We start from the raw sequence: 12598 nt of genomic DNA, 5'->3' as shown, positions 1-12598 counted from the left end.
GGATGAAAACATAGATGCTGCGGTAGTATAAATTAATAATAGGAAGTCTGAATGAGTTTTATGTGATGCTATGAGCTCTTTCAAGAGTTTATCTTAGATAAACATTTAGTACATCATGCCTGTGTAAAGCTGTCTGTTCAGAAACTTCCTCCTGGATACAGCTGGTTTATATTAGACTTCTCTGATTTATAGTAGTATATGTTAAGACAAATGATCCCTGTGCAACTGCTGGGAATTAGGTTAATTTAGATGATTTTGCTATAGGTTCTTGACTTTGCAGAGTTTTGGTTGAGCTCTCAGCTGGGTTGCCTTCCAGACAATTGCCCAGATGAGCTTTTGGGGGCAGGTGTTAACTGTGGAAACCTACTTAGTATTAAACGTATCTGTCTCATTGCTACTGACTTTGGAGGCAATACCTTTTTTTTTTTTTTTTTTTTCCCCTGGTCATTGTTCTTCACAAAAGACCTAATTGAAAATATCTGTCAAATCATGTCTCTGGTTTCCCTCTTCTTTCCCCCTCCCCCCATTAATTGGACATGTATTGTGTTTGTGTGGGAAGGAAGGAGGCTCTATAGCAGTATAGCAATATTGCTGGGAAAAGAACATTAAAATGGATAAAGGGATTTCCTAGTGGTATAAATACCTGCACACGACCTCCCTGTGCTCTGGAGCCCTCCTGTATATGTATATGCAGGTAAAAAACCTGGAATAGAGTTTGAACGGCCATTAATCGCACAGGATCTGTTCTGTTAGAAAACAGGGGCAAGTGTCTCTTTTGCCTGCCGGAGGGTATGACTTGCCAAGCATTTGCTTCATCTGACACCTTTGTACCCTTGAATTCTGACTCTTCTCCCTCTCTGCCTCTGATAATGCATCACAGCGCTGCAGAGTGCCTGCCGGTTTCTAACCATGCCACCAATGTTGTGTCTACAGGTACTTTTTAAAAATAATCTTGCTCTCAGTAACTCATTTGTAATGCTTTTGGACAATACGTTTTCATCGAGTTCTGGAATATTTAAAGTGTTTGGTATCAATATTATGTGTGATTGGGACTACATTAAAGTAGAAGCATTTTCACAAAACTCTGCATGATGAGTAAATCAGGAAACCCCAAATCTTTGTGCTTTAGCTAAATTTGTAGCTTTCTCTAAGTTTTTTACAAGATTAAGCCTCAATTATGCTACTAATGCATTAATTAAGAACAGGCTCAAACACTGTCGCTGCTATTATGACTATATAGTCTTCAATGATAAGTATCATGTAAATTAATTTAAAGTTTATTTTTTATGTAACCACCATTTAAAATAATATAAAATACTTTAAATAAGAAATATATTTAAAAGAGACCAATTCTAAATATAATTTGGGGAAACTTTCAAGAAGGAAAAACATTGCTTTACAAAGCATATTGTGTACTGAGTCAGGACTAAGACTTAAGTGGGATGTTCAAAATTGGAGGCAGAAGTCTCATCAATATTTTTGAATTTTGTGTGTTTTGTATATGTAGTACAATTAATTGCATTTAAATATTAAGACTGTGTAATCATTGAACTATCTGAGAGAGAGGCAGAAAGAGAGTTTTCTTGCAGTCTTAAACATGCAGAAATGTGATTCTGGAATACTGGAATTTTTGATGAAAAGCTTTCAGGAACAGAAAAAGAAATAGTTTTGATTTATTTGAAATTACATTAAGAGAAAAAATTTTATCTGGAATCTTAACAAGAAACTAGACTTCTGAAATAGTTTGGCAATAAAACATTTTAATAAGAAGAAAAAGTAGGTAAGTAATGAAAACAGCATTGGTGATAGATAACAGGATCTTATACATTAAGTAGGAGGCTCAAAATATCCTCATATGGCTGCTGGTTAGCAGTGGTAGTAGGGAATAGGAGAATTTAAATTTTGTATGAGGCCAAATTTATGTATCTCTATCGTAGTATTTTCTAGATTCATCTGATTCATAATAAAAAGTATATGCAACAGCCAGTCAAAAGCATTTGCTCATGTGCTTCAGATTTGGGGTATGATATTTTGTGGTTACCACCCAAGCAAGGACAAATACCACTGTTGTCAGTGCAAATTTTGTTTGCAGGATCACATCTAGCAGGTTACACTGTGAGAATGGAAGTAGTGACAGAGGGTACTAACTATAATGAGTAAGGGTTTACAAATTTCATATCTAGATTCAGAAATTGTAATAAACAGTGCCATTCTGGTGAAAGCATCTAAGGAGAATTTGTGCACAAAGTAGACATGAAAGAATTTTTAAGAACAATCCATGTTAAATGTCACCATTTTTTAAAATGCATGTAATAATTTTGCCTCACAAAATAAAGGTGAATATACTTCTGTTCAAATACTGTATCATGTCATACAGCTGATGTTCTGCAGTATCCTCAACACTTTAACAGCTACTATGTAATTTAAATAGCATTTTCATCTTCACTTTTTAATTTTAAATCCTTATTAGCATGTTAAAAATGCTATTTTTATCCATAAAAATTGTAGTCTATGGATTATGACGTAATAGAAAAAACCCCACCAGTAAACACTTAGATCTTACCTCCACAGAAAAGTTGGATTGCTCTAAATGCATTAGTATTATTAATGTGTTCTTTATTTTGGGTGCATTTATACTAGTATAAGCATGCCTGTTTTAGTAGATTTTATATATGTATAAGTGTATCTAAACAGGACATTTTACTGTTATGATTACAGTCGTAAAAAACAGAGATTCTAATCCCTAATTAATTATAGTGTTTTGAACAACTGGAATGTGTCTTCTAAAGTGCAGTTTCATGTATCTGAATGCTCACAGACATTAATTTTTAATATTGTACTTTATAGCAGTTGTTAGAGGGGACAGTATATATGTACTTCTGTGCCTACTTATGTGTGAGAAACAGACACATCTCTCATTTGGCATTCAGTAAAAATTTCTCTGATTCTTCAGTCACTGGCGATTACTGAGCACAGATCTGAAACACCCCCGTGGAAACACTAGAGATAAATTAATTGTGTGTATGTTGGTCCTGATGATGGGAAATGTTGATCTAGGCCTAACTTTTTAGAAGAGCCCAGAGTCTATCATTCTGTTTCCCTACCTCTCTGACAAGGCAATCTGAAATGGTTTTGGTGGCTTTGGCACTTAAGAAAATGTAATTTCTGGATGCCTCAAAGCAAATGTCCCAAACTGCTGCTTTTGGAAACTTAGGTCTTAGGTATACATAAAATATTGCCTTCCTTGATGCCTGTGTTCACTATGGGGTTTGCACGGCAGTGAAGCCAATCAAATTTCTGGGAACACAGAGCAAATTTTTATGTAAGATTAAATGAAATGGTGTGTGGAAGTTGCGTGGGGAGAAGAAATCGGTCTCCTCCTGGAGAGTTCAATGCTTCCCTTGCTCAGCAGTATATATAAACTGGGTTATGCCCTTAGGTTATACTAAAAATAATGCCTCGAAACCACAGCATGACAACTCCTGGTCTTGGCTCAGAGAGTATCTCACTATTTATACTGGCAGCCTTGTCTGGTGCGACCTGGCCAAGTGTCTGGACCTCCATCAGTGTTAACCTGATGGTTATGGCCCAGAGTTAAATGCTTACTGAATGCACACAAAAACTACATACAAGGATACTGTCTGCCTCTAAACAAAAAGGCTGTGTCTTGAGTCATCACACATTTTCTTACCAGTCCGGTCTGTTTTGTCTTTGATCTAAACTCCTATATGGTCCCATGTCCGCTTTGCCATGACGTCTTTGGGAAACGCTTTGACAGGCCTTCATTACTCTGTGCCTTCTTGTCACTATGGAAATCAACCGTCTACCTACGGGGTGATGGCAGGTAAGAGACATACCCTCTATTGGGTGATCTATTAGCATGTTGATTTTGGTCAGTTTTTCTTTAGCGAGACCAATTCAAGATGGTTGCTTAAAGACGACAGGACTGAGGTTAAGGCACTAGAAAAGAGGTTAGGAAGTTAGGGGTCACTGCCCACTGTTTCTCCAAATTCCTGCATCTCTTAGGAAAACACTGTATCTTACTTCTCTCTACAAGACCTGGACAGTGCTGCTCTTTTTGCTCACCTATGTCCACTTCCCCTGATGGTCATCACTTTTTGAGGGACCAGGAGTGACGTACCTGATATACCTGTCTATTACCAGTACCTCAGGTGACAGAGCCCTGGCTGGAGTTATAAAATAAAATGTTGGCATAATGAAAGGATAGCTGAATTCAGCAGGCATATGATCATGGATTTTTACACTCATGAATGTGTGCTAGCATCCTGCTTCATTTTTTTCCATGTCCCAGGCTGAGTAAGAAAGAGGAACAGTTATTCTATGCAAGTTCAGGTAGCAGTCAACGAGGTGATCCCATGTACCAAATTAACACAAATCCCACAAAATAATCGTGACTCAGAGATAACCCAAAATCAAACTCAGCATTTTATTTCACTCAAGAATGAAAGAAATATTGGAGTAAGTCAACATAGATAAATATATCTGTATCAGGACTCTTTAGGGAGAGACTGTAGACTTCCTTCATGGTGTATGAATGTCCAAATGCTCCTATTTCATTCTGCATCTGTGTGTCTGTTGCAGACATTCCTGGCATTGTTCAGATTCCCAAGAAAAGTTAATAGGTTTAAACAAAAAGTATTTCTCAGAAGTTAATTTTGTTTCATTCCAAAATAAATACATTTTCATTTTTCTCCTTTCTTTTTTTACCCTTATTTTTTTTTTTAGGCATCAAGCCTGCAACTCCAGAGATGCTATCAGCAAGTCTCTCCCAGAGTCGCATTTTACAGACATGTAGCATGCCGCATCCCAATGTGGTAAACGGTGTCAGCACCTTGCAAAGCAAGTCCTTCTCATTTTTTGCCTTTTCCTTTATTCTTTGAGAAATTTGTGTGGGTTTTTTTGCAGTTATCCTGTGTGAAATGTATAAAATATTCCTGTGGGGTTAGAAACACCAACACTGGTTAGAGCAGTCAGGCCACTGAAGACAAGAAACAGATGGAGGAAGGGGTGGGAGGTTTTTGAAGTTCTGAATTCTGCTACAAAGTTCAGTGTAATTTAGAAAATTGGGAAAGATGTCCTGAGAACCTGAAATTTACTAGTTTCTCCAATACACTGAAGAGTGTTAATATTTCTGCAATGATTTTTTTTTTCCCCCTTTAGATCAGAGACTCATTATCTCTATGTACAATATCTAGAGAAAAAAAAAAAAAAAAAAAAAAAGCCTTCACTCTTAAACAAATCTCCTTGTTAAGTCTGACATTTGTGAACAAAAGGTACCATGAGTTAGTTTTGGTTTGTCCTTGGGCAATTTCTTTTTAAGCCTGAACAATCATTCTGAATGTGTTCTGGCATTCTTTTTTTATTATTATTTGAGCTCTTACCTATGTACTTCCCTCAAACAAACTTTGTGCTGAAGCTAAACTAAGATAGTATCTTGTCTGAGCATTAAACGGTATTTACATGGAAATGTTCTCTGTACCAGGAAGTAGAGACTGGCACATTTTAAGTAGCTCAAAATGACACAGATGCATCAATCTTGCTGTGTCACTTATTTCCAGCTGATACCTTGGTTCATTATTTGTTTAAGTTTGGACCATTTACCATCTTATTTAAGTGCATCACAACTTTCTAAGAAATGGGATGGTTGTGGCTTGTGAAAGTGGCTATTGGTCATTTTTAATATATTGGAACAAAAGAGAGACTGTATCTCCTAGGAGATCCTCACTTGTGGATCCTTTCACATATTGCAGACATGGATTATGAGATGATGAAGACATGTTTTGAGTTTTCTTTCTGGTATTGCTCAGGTAGCCTGACTCCTTGTCTTTATAAATTCCCGGAGCACGCCCTGAGCGCCAGCTCCTGTGCGCTGGGCCACGGCTTCACGCCCATGCACCAGTCCCTCCTCACAGATGATCCTGCCGCTGCAGACTTCAAGCAGGAGTTCCGCAGAAAAAGCAAGTCTGTTGAAGAGCCTGTTGACATGGACTCCCCTGAAATCAGGGAACTGGAGAAATTTGCTAACGAATTTAAGCTGCGGAGAATTAAGCTGGGTATGTGCTTTATATCCACAAACAAAAAGCTGAAAAATTCCAGTGAAAGCCCAATTATTTCTGAATGTTTTACGGTCTAGCCTCTTCAGTTGTCTAATCATAATTCTAATCCTGCCTTGCACTGCCAAACTTTCCCCATTCCTAGAAGACTTGCACGGAATTAATGAAATTCAGCTTTTTTCAACTTAGTACGCAGAAAATTACTTTAAATGTTCCTGCCCTTAAATTACTTGTCTTAAGTGCAAAGAAAATTATTGCTGTTCATTAAATTAGGTTCAGTAGCAGCTGTATTATTTTGTAGAGACCTGAATTTTCTGCAGTTTAGGGCAGCCCATGCTCTAACTTATCATACCCATCCTCTTCCCCTTGAAGTGTTTCATCTGATGGTGCAATGTCATTTCAGTATACATGATGGGTGACATCCACAGCAAATATTTAATATCAGTAGGGAGCTTCTTTTCCTGGTTTATTTTCTTGTGCCAAGACACAGGTACAGCAGCGACAGATATCTTTGTTGCTGTCTGGTAACTGCTGGGGCTGATGAGAGAGGGATTGCATTAGAGGGTATTTGGTGAGGTGCTTGTCTTTCACAGGACGATCTTAGTTGAGGACAGAGGTGCACCAAGCCCTGTCTTTCTCACCTGTAGTGTACAGAGCTACATTGCAAAGCAAAATCCTGTCTCACACTTGTTTGAACTGTACTGAAAAAAAATAACACCCAGTGCTGCAGATTTGGCCCACTTACAAATATTTGGTATTCCAAATGAAGAGTTTCAATTTTGACAACCTATACATTACACTGGATCATAACAAAACAGGGCATTCTTCTAGCTTGATAAATGTAAAAACATTATAAGGTTATTACAGGTATCTATGCGTTATCTCAACAGCTAGAAGGTGTTCCGTTTGCAGTGTAAAAATAAGGGCTGAAACAAAAATTTAGGCTTTAAAATAGTATTTGCAAGTCGGTCAGTTTTGCTGTATACTATGTATTTAATGTCAGCCACAGCAGTGGAAAGGTTTGCTAGGCCCCGTGCTGTTAATCACTGTAATTATTACTCCACCTTCATCCTGAATTTTTGAGAGAAACTTCCTCTGATGCAAATAAATGGCACAGAGCCTGTAAGTCTGGGCTTAATGTTCTGATGGGAAAAATGCAATTTGCACAGCAAAACTAATCTGAAGTTCGGCTTTTCAAGGGAAGACATAGTTGAAATGGGCTGTGGGTCTGAGATTGAGAGGTACAGAGTTAGTGCAGTCAAAATGGAGATAAAATGCTGCCTAGTGAGACATTCAGCATGTGAAGAAATCCTGCTGGTTCTGGCACAAAGGCAGAAAGGGAGGACGATCAGCCAGACCCCTGAACATGGCAGATAGACAGTCAGAGCACTGAATGGGAAGCTGCTGTTACAAAGCCAGCGCCTGCATGGAAACTGCATCATTTCTTTGATCGTTTCAACTTAGTTGTCGCAACAAACAACAGGAAACCAGCGGTGCCACCAGGGATTAGTTTGTTGCCATTACACCATCTATAGAAAGCAAGGTATGTGGTGTCTGGATCCTTCTCAAATACCTAGACTCAGAATGTAAAACTTGACTGAAACCAACAGGAGGCTGAAGACGTCAGTCAGACACAGAGACCTCTGCAGAAAGCCCATCCTGCAGAACACTGCAGGCGCACACTGTTCATAAGTCAGCAGTGAAGGGCTAAGCACCTCAAGGGAAGTAACCGTTTCTAGAAAGATCCAAAGTGACTTATTTCTCTTTGTTTTTGACAGGTTATACACAAACCAACGTTGGAGAAGCACTGGCTGCCGTGCATGGCTCTGAATTCAGCCAAACCACTATTTGCCGGTTTGAAAATTTGCAGCTGAGTTTCAAGAATGCATGCAAACTGAAATCGATACTGTCCAAGTGGCTGGAGGAAGCAGAACAAGTGGGAGGTAGAGAACTGAAATCCTCTGGATATTGATTTGCATTTAAATCAGAATCCTACATATATTTTGAAGGACCAGTACATGTCTTTCATAGACTAAAGTTTTTGTTTTACCAGCTTTAAATACTAAGGTGTGCTTAAATTAAGTTTTGGTTATCTTTTTTGGATGAGCAAGGAAGGGCAAGCTCAAATACACAGAGGATACAGAATAGAAGCGTCACTTGGCCTACAGGATGTGATTTCTTGCAGTCCCATCCTAGCAAACTAGCTCCACTGCTATGTGGAGAACGGGTCAGAATTGTTACTAGGATCTGCAGGACAGCCAATCTATCAGCATACGGGAATTCTTTACTAGCAAAGGACTCTTCCTTCCAACCTCTGGCATATGAGATATGGCCGTGGGGAAAAGGATTCGAGTTCAGCTGAGGCAGTAGTCTTTAAACCCTGAAGAAGAATAGCATGCCATAGAGGTTTTTGATGCAACCTTTTTGATGCTAGAGGATTCACTTCCTTTTTCCCCAGTTACTTTCTAGTTGCAGGAAGAGTCATGAGGTTCACTGGGCAAAGTGTACTTTAGAACAAGTTGGTTGGTTTAAAAGAAATGGGTTGCCTTAAAAACAGCCTTTTCAGCTGGATGAATTGTGATGCTGAGAAGGAGTACTCCTGGAGGTGACGGCGACCACTGTGCAGCACTCACCTCACATGGGAAGAAAGAGAAGATGATCTTAATGTTAGTTTTTGGATTTGCCATTGTATTCAACAGTAGGAAACCTTGTTAAACAGCTACTTCTGCCTCACATTTCAGTTTCCTTTGAACCAAATGTAGAAAGCTTCCTTCCACTGCAACTGCACTAGAAACCAGAGGCTTTCCTAATGTGGCTGGCACATGGCAAGAATCACTTGTGAGGAGGGTTGTGGTGGGTAGCAGCTGCTGCCCGCCTGAGCAGTGTTACAGGCTTGAGCTGCAGGGTAAGATCATGTGTGCAGGCAGGGGCCTCTGAGGGGTGAGGGGGCACTTATCTATCAGAAAGTGGGGTGGAAGAGGCAAATGAATAAATGGGGCTGCAGGCCAAGGCTGTATTTCTGCAGAAAGAGGGTGAGGTAGCCAGGAGGTATGGAAATGGACTCCATTTCCCTTAAGGGAGTCCCATAAGGGACTTACTTTCTGGAGATTATTGTGCTTGTTTTCCATTCCTTGGGGAAGGTAACTGCTGGGTTTTGTTTTTAATACAGCTTTATACAATGAAAAAGTTGGAGTAAATGAGCGGAAGAGGAAGCGCAGAACCACCATAAGGTAATATATATTTAGGATGTTACATGTTAGAAACCGCTTTGGCTAAGATGCTTCTTTTTCTTGGGTTCAAAACCAAAGTTACTTTCTGGTAATGAAACTCTATAGCTGCTGTTTCAAAATGTTTCACTATTTTGAAACATTCTAGTGAAAAATAACAGCGTAACCCTCCAAAACCCAAATTTGCTCCAAATAGAATACTTTTCCCAATTAAGGGCTTTTTTTCAACATACGACAACACAGTATAACACAAACAAATATTTTATTCCAACTCTGCCCAAATTTTATGGTATCTATATGGTGAATAAGGTATCAGAGTACCCCTGTTCTCCTTTTGGGATGTTCTACTTTATACTAAAATAAATTGCATTATTTTGTCATGAAATTGAGGTCTGGGAAGCTTGGGGGCAGCTTTTACACATTATATTGCATCCCTATTCCTATCCTCTGTCACTGGATTCTTTGGAGTTTCCAAATAAACACTTCAATGACCTAAAGGGAAGAAATAGGCCGTTGTTCTGGGAACCTCCTTCTCTTGTTTCTCATACCTCTGGTGGCCAACATTTACCATCTAACTAGCCTCAACTCCATGTGGAAATCAAGTAGGCTGGTAAATCATATTACAACAACAAACACCAAACAGACAAAATGAGAACATGGGATATTTCCTTCTCCTTTAGATATCTCAGACTCTCCTAACCTTTGGTAAAAAAGAAGCCACTCAGGAGGCCTCCAAGGAGTTGTAGTATTCTTCCATTGGGAGGGAATTTGGCTGCCTCTTGGCACAACCATGGTGCTGTCAGGCCCTACCTGTTACGGTGGATTGCCTGTTCCTTGAACACGGATCCTTCCCAATGTGCAGTGCCATCTCCCAGAGATGTAGGCTGCTCTATAGTCCCACAGCCACAACATGTACCTTCTCCTCTCACAGTCAACTTGAGACTTGTTTTTTGAGTCATATCGCTTTTGATATAAGGAATAAAATGAAGATGTTATTTCTGACTGTTGAATTAAGTATGACTCTGAGGGGATGCTTCTCAATTAGGAGTGAACTGGGGATGGGAGATGCTTCATGGCTCATTTGCTCATCACAGCACCTCACAAAGGATGAATCTTTTTCCTTGGGAGGCCAGTTTCTCCTCTCATCTTCTCTACAAGCCAGTAAGGACTTGAGCAGCAGTGCCAAGATCTTGCCCAGTTTATGTAGTAAAGCCTGTGTGAGAGCTGTGAGTGAGAGCATCTCTGTCCTAAGCATTTTCTCCTGGCTAGAGGAGCCCACTGAAGACTGCTCGTCTACCATTGTGGGTTTTGGTGTTTTTCAACAGCTGTTGAGGAAATCAGTCCTCATAATAAGCATTTTTAAATTATTCCTGCTTTTACATCTAACCCCACTGCACTGGGAGTATCAAATACGACAGGTTGTCAAGGGCACAAACAATTGAGGTGAAATTCAGGACCAAATCCCCTATAGTAAGACAACATTAATTGTTCCTTTGAAGGCATATAGGACCTCAGCTTGAGGACCTCAAACTCATCAGGACATTATCTGAACTGCAGCCTTATTCTTAGCAATTCTTAGGGAATGTTTGAAGGCAAACTAGAGGTAAAACAGAAGTCCCACTAACCAAATTAGGTTAGTCATACCCTGAACAAAAACTACTTAATTTGAATTTGTGGAAGCTGTTTTATTTTCTACTTTGATTAGAAAGCCTAAGAAACTGTTAGTCAAAACTAATAATATTTCTATACTTCTCCATGCGGAGAACATCGTGATATTAATTAAGGAGTTTTAGTAACATTACTAAATACTGCAAAATAGACCTATAAATGAAAGACCAACAACCATATTACAGATGAATTAATGAAATAACTAGAACTCTGGCAGATACTTTGTGTATTTCTGCAACAAATACCTGAAACTCGTTTCCAGAATAATGTACGAAGTGCCCTCTTGTGTCCAAAGAAATTACAGCTACTGCTGAAGCCAGTTTTGCATGCGTCCTGTTGGCACACAGGCATGCTGCAAATACTCTGTTTTCTGATAATATGTAACACAAACGTGAAGCAAATACTCTTTGACAATAAGAAAAGATAGGAGTCTCAACTTACTTTGTTTATCGAACCACTCAACTTTGACTGGGTGGTCAGGCTTGTTCCAATTCCTGTAAACTCATTTGTATCTAGCCAGTAGTTCTATCACCTTGAGAACATCAAGAAGCACAAACATTTCATGATTACCACTGAAATCGCAGTGAACTTGATGCTTGTTTTGCCTTTAAACTGTGCTGAAATTCTGCATGATGTCATGCAGTTCTTGTCTGCAAAGAAACAGTCTACAGGAAGCTCTATGGGTTTCCTTTACATAGAAAGAGAGGAGCCAAACGAAGCCACTATCTTCTGTGCTCTTGCATGACCCTTCTCTTGAACTAGTGGTGAAAACCTGAATGTGTCAGAGAAGTTATTAAAGGTGACATTTTATTCTTTTATCCAGTATTGCTGCCAAAGAAGCCCTAGAGAGACACTTCGGAGAACAAAGTAAACCTTCTTCTCAGGAAATTATGAGGATGGCTGAGGGGCTCAATCTTGAGAAAGAAGTTGTGAGAGTTTGGTTTTGCAACAGAAGACAAAGGGAAAAAAGAGTGAAGACAAGTTTACATCAGAACACCTTTAATTCTATTATCAAGGAGCATCACGAATGCCGGTAAAGCTTTTCCATGCATAGATCTGGATTTCTGTTTTGCTTTTTGTAAATATTGTAAATACTATGTTGTTAAAAAAAAATCAGTAAACCACTTGTTTCTCTTACAAGCTAGCCAGCTTCAGAGGTAGTGTGTTCTGGAAGACCTGATTTTATTGTAAGAGTTTGGAAACAAATTAAATGCTACTCCATATATTTAAAGAGTTGGAGGTCTCTGCTTAACTGCAAGCAACCTATTATGCATTTTTCGACTAGAAATGCTTTCCAAGTTGCCCAAGTACTTGCAGTTTCCCTGTGCTGTGCCTTTCTTGCCTCTGCAGTACATTTAATGATTAATGGAGAACCCCGTGTATAGGTACCCTAGGCACCAGGAAACAAAGCCTTTGTGAAGAAAGTTATGAAGCTTGGTATCAGCAGCTACAGTTTTGAAAGAACTGTGCCTCTGCATGTCCCTGCACGTGTTAACCCCCCACCCCACGCTAACTAGCTACCTGTGCTAACTAACCTTTATGAGATTGGAAGCCATGAGGCACATCGCATGCCATCTCCAGCAGTGAACACTGAGCTCACCAAACAGCACCGGTGAGAAATTAGACCTT

At 39.3% G+C, this 12598-nt stretch overlaps 1 protein-coding gene across 2 annotated transcripts; it reads left to right on the top strand.

Annotated features, from left to right (window-relative positions):
* Positions 1-791: 791 nt before the first annotated feature.
* On the top strand, positions 792-12006 carry POU1F1 (POU class 1 homeobox 1). Of its 2 annotated transcripts, XM_009966520.2 has the most exons (7): positions 792-933; positions 3779-3844; positions 4747-4860; positions 5829-6074; positions 7853-8017; positions 9244-9304; positions 11793-12006. In XM_009966520.2, exons 1-7 carry the CDS (start codon positions 792-794, stop codon positions 12004-12006), a joined length of 1008 nt encoding a protein of 335 aa, XP_009964822.1. The 2 variants fall into 2 exon arrangements, with proteins under 2 accessions (XP_009964822.1, XP_042644717.1); XM_042788783.1 differs by lacking the exon at positions 4747-4860.
* The last annotated feature ends 592 nt before the right edge of the window (positions 12007-12598 follow it).

Source organism: Tyto alba, unplaced genomic scaffold (assembly GCF_018691265.1).
Source record: "Tyto alba isolate M040663 unplaced genomic scaffold, T.alba_DEE_v4.0 Super-Scaffold_14, whole genome shotgun sequence".
Lineage (NCBI taxonomy): Eukaryota > Metazoa > Chordata > Aves > Strigiformes > Tytonidae > Tyto > Tyto alba.
This window is presented reverse-complemented; position numbering and strand designations above follow the sequence as displayed.